The 13,446-nt window shown below is 40.6% G+C and overlaps 1 protein-coding gene across 12 annotated transcripts in view; it reads left to right on the plus strand.

The window, feature by feature from the left end:
- The window catches only part of TACC2 (transforming acidic coiled-coil containing protein 2), a 151,196-nt gene that overhangs the window by 16,316 nt on the left and 121,434 nt on the right, over positions 1–13,446 (plus strand). For 10 of the 12 annotated variants that reach the window (XM_087765012.1, XM_087765020.1, XM_087765023.1 and 7 more), the window contains 2 exons: positions 677–754; positions 2,324–2,383. In XM_087765012.1, coding sequence (XP_087621138.1) covers positions 722–754; positions 2,324–2,383 — 93 coding nt within the window. In that variant the 5' untranslated portion in view covers positions 677–721. The remainder of the gene's footprint in view (positions 1–676; positions 755–2,323; positions 2,384–13,446) is intronic. The other 2 variants (XM_087765018.1, XM_087765019.1) reach the window with 1 other exon arrangement.

Here is a 13,446-nt window from a genome sequence, read left to right on the forward strand (position 1 = left end):
GGGAGACAGAGCTGCTGGTTACAGTTCTAATGCTCTGAGGGTTTTTTTGAAATTAAATAATTAGAGTTGAACTAGTATAAAACCAATAGTAATTAAGGTGGGCAGGTCCTGGTAAGTGTAAAGAAAATGTGCTTAGATCCTAACATTGTAAGCAGAACAATGCCTAAGAAAAGCAGGGTACGACTCCAGTGCTAAGGATAAAAAATCCATTTACTCTTTCTTAAAGCTGAGTGCATATATGGAAAATTGTTTCTGTTACAGTAATGGTCAGGTTTAACATTGTGGTTCTGAGAATCTGAGCATGCAGTTCAGTCCAGGATCTCCAAGAAATACAAGTGGTTTGAATACAGTTAAAACAATAAGGTTTTCGTATGGGCTGTCCATCCAAAGTAACTTTGGCAAGGAAAATGCCTTTCTGCTCAAATGACAGGGGATAATCCAGAAACAGAGTAACAAAGCTGAGTTTCAAGGAGTGTCTTTCGGCATCAGTGGAGCCAGGTGTAGGGAGGACAGCAGAGAGACATTATGAACCAAAGGCATTAGGAGTTATCTTCCCCTGATTTATGACTTAAAATCATTGTAAGACTGAATGTCAGGAGGGGCAGCTGATAGGGTTTTTTGTTGTTTGTTTGTTTGTTTTTTTACTGAAGACTTAGAACTTTTTCTTTTCTTCCAGTGATCGATCTTTAATTGCTGTGTGATACTGGACGTCCACATCAAAATGGGCAATGAGAACAGTAGTGCAGAAAATCCGGTGAGTGTGACAGTGTGATTGCATTTCCCTTCCCTGCTAGCCTAGAGCAAACCTTACAGAAATTGGTTTCACGGGCCGCTTACCCCACATTTATCTTCTGCTCCCAGTTACACTCCTATTTAAGTGTCATTAATGGTAATTGAAGGCAATTTTTTGTTCGTTTTTTTCTTTGGCAGTGACACTGCTACATAGCATCAGGGCACTGTGCAGGTGGTTGTGCCCTGCGGGACAGGAGTCATGAAGGATCCCCATGGGATCCCCACGGAGTGAGCAGGGCTGGCTCATCCCACCTCCCCAGCCAGGGAGCAGGGCAGCCGGGGGGCAGCTGGGGAGCAGCCAGGCGCAGCCCCAGCTCCGGGCATTGGGCGCATCCCTGGAGAAAGGGAGAGGCCAAAATGGGTCCAGGATGTCAGCCCATGGGTCGGCCCAGCTCAGCGGGGCCAGTGGCCGGGCGGGGCAGGACCGTGGTGGAGCAGCAGACCAACATCCTATGGCATCGCTGGGGATGACGTCCCCGGGGAAACTGAAATGGGGTCCTGGGCCGTGGGCAGGGTGGGAGAGGCCCTGGGAGCCAGGCAATGCCTGTGGTGCCCTCAGAGCTCTGACACACGGTAGCTTCTCCTGGTTTGGAAATGAACATATGTGTGCTGATCCAGGAATTCACACCCGTTTTAGAAGGGTGCTTTATTAATGCCTCTTGGTGTTTGGTAATTTGTTTTTAAATTCTTGAAATGAAGGGAACCCATATGCTATGGCCAGTTGTGTACAATTACATTAGAAGTTGCTATGTTGATATAAGTTTTAAGTTTTAAGGTTTTAATTCATCGAATTTCAGCAGTTAAAATACCAGAATGTATTTCATCTTCTCTTCTTCCATATGTTATGGTAGATGATAAAATGTCTTAGGGTTCATTCTGCTTCCACTTGAGGTCTCAGCAGATCTGCTGTACCTTGTCCATTGCAAAGTGAACCCTCTCAAGGGAATCGGTATTGCAAGTTAGCCAGATTTTTTCACAAAGATTTCTTTAGAAGAAAAATCTGCTGTAAATCGTGGTTGTTCTGGCCCAGTTGTATTGTTAGCCCAAGATTTGGTCCCAGCTTTTTTCAGGGTTTGGGAAGAGGGAATGTGTTCATTCCTGTAACTAAGTAATGAGAATTTCTTCTCCAATGTGTACAACTTTCACTTAGGAAGTTTTTGAAAGTCAAATACATTTCTTCAGGAGTCCTCCTGAGGCTGAGAAAACTTTACTTGAAAGTTATTGAATTTATTAAGAAATTGAATAAAAAGCTCTTCATTTCTAATAAGGAAAGTAAGCTTCTGGTCTCCATTTCACACTGTAAAAAAACCAACCAAACAATAAAACAAACAAACAAAACCCCAAAGCAAAAAAAAATAAATGCTAGAAAACCAAATTACTTTAAAAGTCACTCTTAACAGAGAAAAAAACAAGAAGTAGTAATAAAATCTTGAAAGCCACTTAATCTGCTGAACAGGTATTGAAAAAGTATTGCTTAATGAATAGTCAAATTCATACTGTCACTGAAATGTTTAAATATGTTCATTTTTAGTCAGAAGTTCCCAATGCAAATAAAGTCATCCTTATACCACCAAGCCAAGGAGCACAGCAGGTAGTGGATGATGAAACTGGTTTGCATGGTTTGCATTTCGAAATGTTAGCATCGGGCTTGGCTGTGCATTTTCTTATGCATCTGCTTCTGGCTTTTGTTTTTTTGACACTGACTGCAAATTTGCAAGGCAGCTACACTTAAGTTTTCATCAAGTTGTAAAAAAAAAATCTGGTTTCTTTTAACTTTTTTTCTTTGGTAGCAATCTATGCTTTAGAGAAACGGCCTGTATGTGACCCTCTTTGCATGCTGGCTTTCCTTCCAGTTCTAACACAATTAAAATAGCTCAGTGGATGTTGTTCATCTACTCAGTACCAATTGACATGAGTTGTTGTTTTTGTTTATGTATTTATCGGAGAACACCATTGCCCAGCTCTAGCTCTCAGCTGAGTCATTTGGAAGCCGTACACATGGTTTGCATTAAAGATGGGAGAGCCTGTGCTAAGTTCAGAACTCATTTAGTGAGAGGGAAGATCTGTGAAATAAATGTGCTACTATGAAGAATGTAGTAGGCTCTTAGAGAAAAAGTAAATACCCAATGCGTCTTGTAAAGGCCAGCCGCTGAAGAAAATATAATCTGAATTTAGTAGAAATGAGCAAAAATAATATATAGATAAAACGAGGCTGGGGCCAGCAGTATATTTAACAACGTGATTTTACATATACTAACCACATTCTGTTTTGCTGTAACAGTGCACAAAGTCCAAACTGCTGAGAGATTTTAGGTTTGTGCCCTGCTCTATTAGAATGGCAAAGCTTGCTTCCAAACAAGGGTCTCTGTCAGTGGCACAGCTTGTTGGGCTTAGGTTGAACTAAATGTAAGCTGTTTTTAAGATGCATTTTCCTTGAAAAGCAAAACTCCACATGAAGAGTCATGTGTTTAAATTGGAAAAGAAACAATCTAGAAGAACAGGTATTTTGACCCTTGAGATCCAGCCTTTAGCAGAGAAAATATAGTAAAGGAATTATTCCTTCATGGGAAGCTGTGGAAAGTACTACAGTTTATGGAACTCTAGAAGGTCTCAGCCATTGTGCTGCCCATTGGACACATCCTTCTTCATCCATCCAAATGCATCTAATGGTGTGGAGGAATGGCAAGCTCTGTCCTCAGGCTTTTCCCTGACTTTTCTGGACAGCCAAACATTCAAAAATCATCCGCATGGCTGTAATAAAAAGAAAAGGCTCATAGTTTTGTAGAGGCTGATGTATCTGTGCGCTTCTTCAGCCCTTGATAGTCTTGATAGTCTGGGCTCAGATGCCAGCTAATAAAGCTCCACTTGTAAACAAACCCAAGCTGACGGGGACCAGCGAAACGATCTGCTATCTAAACAGTTTGGCAGGATGAGGCACGTGGCCTGTGTGAAGGAGCGTGAGCCCAGCATGCCAGCTCTGCAGCCCAGCCTTGTCCCTGCTGCTCCGGGGGTTTGTGCAGTTAACTCAGGGACCGGCTCCCAAGGTACATTACAGGATTGTTATTGACGTTCATGACTGTTTTTTATCATGGTCTCCCATCTACTAGAATTATGCTGTTACCAGGACAGCTTGCTTTCATTTTAAAGGGGTGGGTGGAGGATGTAAAAAACAGGAGTTCTCTATCATTGGAAACATGAGCATAAAATTTTCTAAAGCTTGAACAGGCTGGATTTTCTAATATGTAATAACTTTAACTCAGGTTTTTAATTCTTGCCACTCAGAGTTCTGATGAGAGCTGTCATCTTTCACAGCCTTTCTCGTGATTACAGAAAAGTCAAAGTTACCAAGTAATTGTAAAGCTCTTTGAAGGTGAAAACTGAATTGAAATTCTAGCAGCGCATATTTTGCCCCACAGTTGAAGAGGGAATTTCAAAGTCAGTTACCACATAAGTTATTTCTATATAATTTGCTTTATCCTTTCTTCTTCTTTGTTTTCTGAATAAGTAAATAGCCAAACAAAGCTGGTTATTCCACATCTATGTTATTGTCCGTTTCTCTTTAAACATAAATTTTAACACGTGGTTATCTTTTTTGTTCTTGTTTTTTTTCTACTGTGAGATGTGTAAGATAGGCAACACATGCATACTTGCCAGAGGGGCCACAACTTCTGAAGAGTCTATTTGTTTGTCTGAAGCGTCATGCTGTGTTCCTGCTAGGGTTTCTCCATTTAATTGTTATGAACAAATCTGACTGCTGCGCATTCTGCAGTTAATATTCTGCATTATTACTTTCCCCATATTTCAACTTCCTTATGCCGATGCGAAATGATGGATCTAGTTGATTGGCATGGTTCTTCTTTCAGATCCCAGTATTACGGAGACCAGCAGAGAATGCACTGGGCACGTTAGCAGCTTCCCAGCCTTCAGTCTCCATTCCCGCAGATGATAACTGGGCAAATTCCTCTGAGCTCTGGTGCTCATACTCTGTGTTTACATACTTCTTGAATAGTGCAATAACATCTGTATACATGCCATTGTTTATATTCAATTTGGAACAAAAATACATTCCCAATTTCCTGCATAATAATTTTGCCTATAGCATTTTAATGAGGTACGCTGTTAGCCTACACAGGCTTTTTTTTGTTTGTTGTGTCCACATGATTCACCACTTTTACTCTCTAAATTATTCTTTTCTTTCATTTTTCTTTCCATTTCATCCATTGCACATCAGGAGTGCGCAGGACAGCAGAACTGTTCCACATCCTTTCAGTCAGCGTTTGCCCACAACAGGGTGTCGATGGCAGCTGGCTACAGGCCAGTATGCCCATTACTGATGCTTACGTAGTTCTAGTGTACCTCTAGTCACCATACTCATTAATGCTTACTTCCAAGGGTAATTACTACTGGTCCAATATTCTATGGTGAGTAATGCCAAGTATTTTTTGACTTTACACAAAAAGAACATTGTCTGTTTTCAGAGAATTATACGTCCATTTATGCAAATGCCGCAAATTCGGGGACACTTCTCACTGCAATGAATAATTATTATACTTGTTCTCATCTTCCCTGTGAATGAAGGAGGGAGGATGACAGAAGAATAAAGATCCAAAGTTGTGACGGAGTTCTTAACTTGAAAGCATAGTGAAAAGGAAGTTGGAAGACTATTCCTTCTCTTCTGAATTAATGGTTAAAGCTTCCTTTGCATCTGCAAAGCCACCACCATTTCTAATGGGAAATGTATATGTGTGGGTACAGATGAAAAGGAAAAATATGTTATATTTATAAAGAGCCTCTATAACTATTTACTACATTTCTCCATTTAGAAATAGTGTGAAAATGTTGGACCTACGTTTTCCATAGCTATGGGTAGTTAGGCCTAGGCAAGCAAACACTATCGGCTGAGGAGCACAACAGAGTTTAGAACTCAGCTTGGAGACGATTTTCCCAATAGTACTTCATATGAATCTAACAGCATCTTCTCAAGAGTTTCATTGTTAGGCTGCTAAGAACCACGCATCAGAAAGCTGCTTTAGTTAAAATTATATTGACTGGAAATTACAAGTTATGTGATGAAGATTTTTTCCCCAAGATCATCAACTTTATTCTGTCCCTCCTGCTGTATCTCACACACCTGCCATCCTTGAGAAAATAATGTAGGCACTCAGCAGGCCTTCATCCAACTGTCAGGAAAGGGACAAAGGAAAATAAGAAGCAGCAGCAAGACTAGTGGAGTTACAAGGATAACTATGAATTTTCCTTTGCCTATTGAACACAGATCACATAAACAGATGGAAAGATTAGGTTAACAAGAACCATGAAGCCAGTTACATAGCTATGCTTCATTTAGCCCAGCGCAGACTCGTGCTATGTACATTCAAACAGACTAAGGCTTAAACATAGCAGCAAGTTGTTGAGAAGACACTTATGTTGACATTACAAGGATCTGAAGATAAACAGTTTAGTGCCCTCAGTGGATTGAAAGGGTCATAAACGTGAACAAGGAAGCCAGAAGGTTTGAATTGCTCTTGCTGTACTGCGAGGAAGTTGTGTATTCTGCGAAGAATGCTAAATCAAGGAGAAGATGGTGACTATATATAAATACACACACACACACACGCACGTGCGCACACCCCCCAGTTTATTTTTACGTTCACAGCCAGAGTCATTTCAGTAGGTATTTCTCAGGAGGGAAAGCACCCTTTTTCTCTAAGAAAAGGTCATAGGTACTTACCATAGAATGTTGTAACCAGAATTTTTCAAATACCGTTGTTACCGTTTCACAGTTTGCTTTGCTTGTTATATTTGTAAGGAGCAGATTAAATGAGACTTCCACCAAATGCCAATTTTTGCATTCCTGTCCCTTTGAGGATTTTAATTAGAAAAGGCATGAACTTAAAATTCTACTCCTGCGAGAGACAAATAAACCAAGCCAGAAGCAATAGCAAATTACACCATTACTGATTAAAAAAATTGGAACTACTGCAATGGTAAAATTCTATATGGAATCTCCCTTAAGGAAAGAGTCTGCTTTTCACATCTGATCATGTCATAGTTGCATCCAGCTAATTAAGCAGTCGTGATGTTTGGGCAAAACCCCAGGAAGTGGTCATGATGGTCATCCCCCTCTCTAAACTGCTGTACTCCAGCCACTCTCAACAAGGGGCAGGCACTGAATAATGCAGATTGCTGCACAAGTTGTTTATTAAAATCAGATTTTAGCTCCCTTGTGATGTGACAAAACCAAGTTTTACTGTAATTCTTCAGATCTTAATTGTCACATGGAGTTCAAGCTTGGCCCAGTATGTCAGGTACCAGTTTGTTACTGTCCCGTGATCAGTAGTTTTGCTGACCAGTGTTTGCTGATTTGATTGAAAAGTTCTGGTTGTTTTAGAGCAATATCCACTCATTATCTAATTTTTATATGTTTTGGTACCATTTCTCTAAACAATGGAGAAACAATGGTTCTCCAAGGATATAAAGATTGAAAAATCTAAGTTACTACTCAGTTACTGTACCTGCAGAACAGCCAAAAAAAAAAAAAAAAAAGCCAGAAGAGGAAAAAGGTAGCTCCTAAAACCTGCTCTGTCTTAAAAAATTGCAACAGCCATTTTAAAAATGTGATTTCCCAACCATGTGACCCTTACAATTCTGTTTTTAGAAAAACATGACCTTGAAAACTTTTCTTCTATCCACTTTTCTGACATAGACTGGGTTATTCATATTTCATTGGTATTGATTTCTAGTAGGTACCAGGGTATTAGGCAGACTCATGAACTGTTATGTTAACTTGATTGTTTTAAGAATCGCAGCAAGCCATTTTCTGGCGTCTCAGTTCCATTTTCAAGGAATGGATTTAATGCTGCTGAAGTACAATAAAAATAACGAGAAACAGCCTATTGATTAAGGCTTTGGATGAACAACTTTTCACTCCCTTTCTCTGCAGCCAGTCCTGCAACGAAATAAGCAATTGCTGCAAAGCATCGCAGTGAAACCTTTCCAAAGAGCACCACGTGCACGTTTTTCTGCTCGGTGCTAGCCTGCTCAGCCACACACGGGCAAGGCGTTTGGCTGAGGACGTGTGTGGCCCGCTGTCCCTAACGGGGACCATGTGTCCATCTTCCCGATGCGGTCGGCTTGGCGGTTGATCCTGAAACCGGAGCCCGGGCGCCGCAGGGCCGACCTTTGCTCCGCGTCCCAGCATTCACCTGCGCTGCTGCTGCCCGCTCCCATCCCCGCGGAGGAGGTGGTGGCTGGGAGCAAACACCCAACGCTTCTAGCAGGCAGGCTTTAAAAAACCCTATTAAAAAAACCCCAACTTGTAATGGAAGAAATGGAGAAAAATAAAAGGTAAGTTCTGGTTTATTGATTGAGACTTGTAAAGGCTTGTTCCAGCTTCTCCCCCAATAACCAGAGGGAGTTAGTGGGAATGGAAACTTAATGTAACTCTTCAAAGATTACTTTCAGCTAGTCAGAGCTATGGCATGTTCCAGCAACTGCTATAAAAGGATGTGTGTTTAATGGAGGAATGTTGCAGAGGGCAGATGTAAAAGGCAACAACTTTTATTGAGAGAAAGGAGAAAGGGGAATCAAAGGAAGTTCACTTATTTGGAGGGGTTTGAGTGTGAATGCTAGGTTTTAAAACCAGACCCGTTGTGTGCTTTGTGATCGGGATCCTGGTGGCTTGTTGAGAAACACGAGGCTTCTTGAACTGCAGTAACACAAGGCTGTGGCAGTGCCTAATGCTGTTGCTATGGCTTTGAACTGGGAGGGGAGAGTCAGTGTTTTGGGAGCCGAGCTGTGAACAGGCTCCCATGTAGCATTAAAGGAATTTCTTTCTGGTATGATAACTTTAGCCAGAGTACAGCAGCACACATAATCCTTTTGGCTACAGTGTTAATGGAGGTCTCTTTTTTTTTTTTTTTTTCCTAACTTTTAAACGCCTGTTCAAAGTCATCAGGAAAATAAAGTGATCCTGTAATTTACTTTGTGTTCTTGCAGAGTCCAACGGTTGTGGAAAGGTTTAATGCAAATTACATTGCTTATTTCAGGAGAATCAGTTTTATTCATTTAAATAGTATGCTGGCTTAAAGGAAAAAAAAGTAGAGGCTGTTTAGCTTTCTTTCTGTTGTTTGTACACTCTCTGTGACAAACTTGCTTTGTTTGTTGTTGGGTTTTTTAAATTATCCTAGACATAAAAAGAAATCTGCTGAGAACCTCTGTATTCTGATTTTTAATATAATTATTTCTTTAAGTCTTTCAATTAAATAACTTTTTATAATCTCAGAATCCTTTTCAAAAAGCAGTATGCTACATCTGAAACGAATGTAGAGCAAATTTAGCTGCAAGCTTCTGTAGTAAATCACTTCAGAGCCTGTATGTGTTGAAGCCTCAAAAGTAATTTAACAGCAGCTTTCTAACGACAGTTTTGAACAAAACATAGTCTTTCTAATTGTTTTCACAGATGTTAATTAAAAATAAAAAAGCATGCTCTGCAAAGCTAGCTCAGGGCCTGATTTGCATAACTAGCTTAAATTTGAAAAACTTGATAGAGAAATTGAATTATGTTTTTCTGCTGGCTGGCACAGATTCACAGAGCAGGTTCTTTTGTGATGATTAAATTAATACATTAAATGTAGAAGACCAATATATAAAGCTTTCCTATATCTTGGAATATTAGTAGTTCCTTATACATTTAAATATCTACATTAGGATTTATTTTAGATTATTGTTAAAATCCTCCTTTGAGCTTCTTTTGAAAATACATTTTCCTGGCCACGTGCGCTCTTGCCTGGCAAGGTAAGAGGACAACTGTGCTTTTTGATCATTCAAACACCTGACAGCCTGGAAAGAAAGAAAGAAAGAAAGAGGGGTGTCAAAAATTCAAACTCCTCTCTGCTCCCAACAGGAGCTATGTTGCAAAGATTGTTTTAATATATGTTAAATTTGGTCACGTTCAGAACTGGAAGAACAAGAGTCATATTTTTCTGAGGCCAATGACAGTTGCTTAGGGATAGCTGGGAGATGAACTATAACTTCTTAAACATTAGATCCCTGAAAGCACAAAACTGTTTAAACCCAAAAAAAGTCAAAAACAACCAACCAAACAAAAAACCCCCTCAGCTCCCCAAACAACCTATGGAAAATGTTAGAAGTAGTCTTCAAAATAGTGCATATAACTAACCTTTTGTTGTGATCATCCTCCTTGCCTTCTCAGTCTGCCCCTCACAATGTGTTTTTGTTTTGGTATTAAGGCTTGGTGTAACAGCTGATAAAATCACTGGGACACGGGCCCTTCTCTGTGTCTAATATGGAAACATCCTAGTTTTGATGAGATGAGTGTCCAGGTATAACAGGCAGATAAATGGCTATATTATGTAGTTAACTTGTGATTTATGGAGATGAATAGTAAAAGTAAAATTCAGCAAACTTCTACCAAAATTATTGTGGCCTCAAAGTGTTGTGTGAAGTGTCAGACTCAGGCACTCAATGACAAATTAGCCAGACTCCATGTTACGGTTTCAAACTGTCCTGAAATAATTGTACTTCTGGCTGGTAAGTAGCTACCAGCTGTAACCAGTGTTAGGTCTGCTTGTATTTGTTAGTGCTATTTGACCTTTGATAGCAATGGGCTATTGCATTTATTATATGACAGGCTGATGTTTCTTTCTAATGCCATAACTGAGCCCATGTTGCCGATTAACTATAGGTTATCACGTGGCTCATGGGATTCGTGGCTCTGGATGGCAATCCAGAGGATATGGGTTCTCTGCACAGAAAGGAGTTTTACGTTAGAGATTTGTGGGCCAGAGGCATCCCTATTATGTTGTGGCTCCAAAAGTGGGATGACTGCAGGTCCGTAGAACAGAGGATTATAACCTAAAGGAGCCCTTTGAGTTATGTGGCTGATCTTGTGAAAGAGAGATTAATTAGAAGCAATGTGTGGGTACTAAGAGTGCAGTAGGTTAATGACTTACTTAATTCTTTGCTGTGTTCCCTTCTGCCATGGAAGATGACAGAGGCTTTAGAAGAAGGAGACAAAACATGCAGCTTTTCAACTTCTGCAGAGAGCTGTGAAGTATTCCTCCTGCCTAGCACCCAAATCAGCTGAAGAAAATTTGAGATGGTGGTAATAGAAAGGAGGAAAAATAAAGAATTAGTTCTCACTTCTCTTGCCAACTGCTGGAGGCATCTGGACAAATTTGTAAATTGGCCTAATTTCTTGGGGTTCTTCGTGTGGTTCCCCCACCCTCCTGGCCCTGCTGGGAAAGGAAAGGAGGTCGTTTTTGTCTGCAAGTGGCCTGAAAATTACACTTCATTTGGCTGCTACTGTGAGGCATTCATTTGTGGCCCACCTCCCAGACTGACACAACTGTAGCTCTTGCAATCAGACATGATAGGTTGACTAGATAAGAGCGTGGCACCACGGCTGCCTCGCATGGCTGGTTGTGCGTTTACCAACCTGTCGCCCTGCTCTTGTCCCACTTCCCTGGTGGGTCAAGGCCAGTGCATGCTCTGAAGACTGAATCTCCGTGGGGTTGGACCCACCTAGTTGAAGGAGTTCCTCTTCTGTCAAGATATAAATGCCACCCACCCTAACTGGCGAGCAGGGGAGGCTCTGGGGTGCGGAGATGGTAGTGGTGTGTGGTAGGCAATGGATGTGCTCCAGCATGATTACGTATGACATGACCCAATATGTCACTGTTTTGGTTGGTTGGGGTTTTTTCCTGATGATTAATTTAATAACACATTTTTTCATAGTTCTTTCTCTCTGCACACATGTATGCATGCTGAAATAAATTCTCCATGCGAACTTTCTCATTGAAACAAAAGCAAGGCTGCCCAACACATAGCACCAAAAGCAAAACAGAGCCCTGTAAGCTAACTAAGCTCTATTTTTATTTTTTTTTCTGGCTGGAAGAAACAAATTTCCTTGTATAAATCTTGATGTTCTAGTATTTTTTTGCCATATACTGTGGTTTTGGGGCCAACATATATACTTAGATAAATATTCCAAATGCCAGATGTCAGCACATGCTGGGTAAGTGCTTAATAATCATGAAACCAAGAGCCCTTGGTCTATCCCAGCGGAAAGCGGTGTGATAAAGGAGACTTCTGCAAACAAAGCTGTAGTGAAGGGATTCCTCCAGGGAAAGGCAGAGGATATGTGAGTTAATCAAATTTGCCTTAAGTCTAAAGGAAGTCTTTTTATATTTTCAGTATGCCCTGACCTTTTCAATTGCTCATTACATGGGCTTTTCTTGTCCACTGGGTGTCTCTCATTCCTGGCTCTGATCACAAGAAGCCTTTGGTTTTGCGAGAGCACATCATGTTCACACAGAGAAGAGTAATTTTGTAAACAGTAGCTTTCTGCAATTTATTGACTACTTCTAGAACAACCTAAAAATTGAGAGAAAAAAACCCCAAGAGATTAGTTGGAATTGTGTACTGTGCTCTTCATCTATGACATTCTTCTGAAGAGGTTCTCCCGTGGTCAGTTCATACGCTTATGTGTCTTTACCGTAAGTGTGCCTTTGGCTTTTTACAATTACAGTTAACAGTTCTGAAAACAACAGTGACTGTATGTTGAGGGTGATCTGATTAAGCAGTTTTCCTTCTCTTTCACTATTGCTTGATGTACCAGACGACTTGAAATAGAGCTTCTTCATTCAGACTTCATTTTTGCTTTACACTTAATTGTTTCTCCCCAGTTCTTTTGCTATACTTGAAGAACATCCTCAGCTACTGTTCAAAGCAGCTTTTACCAGCTCTTCTTTGCCTTCTAAAGATACTTCTGCCAAAAAAAAAAACCCTCAGCAGCAAGGTGCCACAACCTGTTGTAGCATCTCCATGGGGGTATTGTAGAACCCCAGGGATGTGCAGGCACACCATGGGTCACAGCCTGGCACCTGACCAGGACGCTCTTCCTCCCTGGAGCAAAACCAACAGTTTGCAATAAAAACAAAACAAAACAACAAAACAAAACAAAACAAAAAGCAAAACAAATCAAAACAAAACAAACAAAAAACGCGCTCATGTAAAGGCATGTCTCCATGGATGAAGATCCTGGGTAAATATTTACCTTTGAGAAGGTAATTTATATTTATATTTACCTTTGAGAAGGTGCAGCATCACCATATTTGTGTAATAGCATTTCTGTAGCTATTACTACAGAAACTGCAGCACGTCCTGTAGCTGTTATTAGAGAAAGGCAACGCGGTGGAGAATCAGGCCCTCCATTTCAGTTCAGAGGCATTCTGAGCTTTGTTGAAGTGGGAGGGAAAGAATCTGGACTTGGATTCAAGTGCTGGGTCTTGATTGACGTTGGCTTTATCTCTAACTTCACTCCAAAGATACTGCTCATATTATGAGTGTCAAAGTTTATAGCTTGTTTCCATCCTTTCTCATTTTAAACTTGCTTAGCAAGGAAGCATTTCCCAGGCTTGGAAAAAGAGAAGACAATATCCTCCTTGGGTCAGTAAAGGCCCTGGCTGCTTTAGAACAATTGTTGCGTTCTTCTCTCCCTGTTCTTTTCCTAGTATTTATTTTTGGCTCAACCACTTCCTTCTGTTTTTCTGTCATTAAGAAAAAAAATAGCTTGGCTTTGGAACCTGCACGTTCCATCAAAGTAGTGAAATCTACCACAGAAGTAGTCTG

Source organism: Nipponia nippon, unplaced genomic scaffold (genome assembly GCF_047370975.1).
Source record: "Nipponia nippon isolate SJK-2023a ecotype South Korea unplaced genomic scaffold, ASM4737097v1 scaffold_3, whole genome shotgun sequence".
In the NCBI taxonomy this organism is placed as follows: Eukaryota; Metazoa; Chordata; class Aves; order Pelecaniformes; family Threskiornithidae; genus Nipponia; species Nipponia nippon.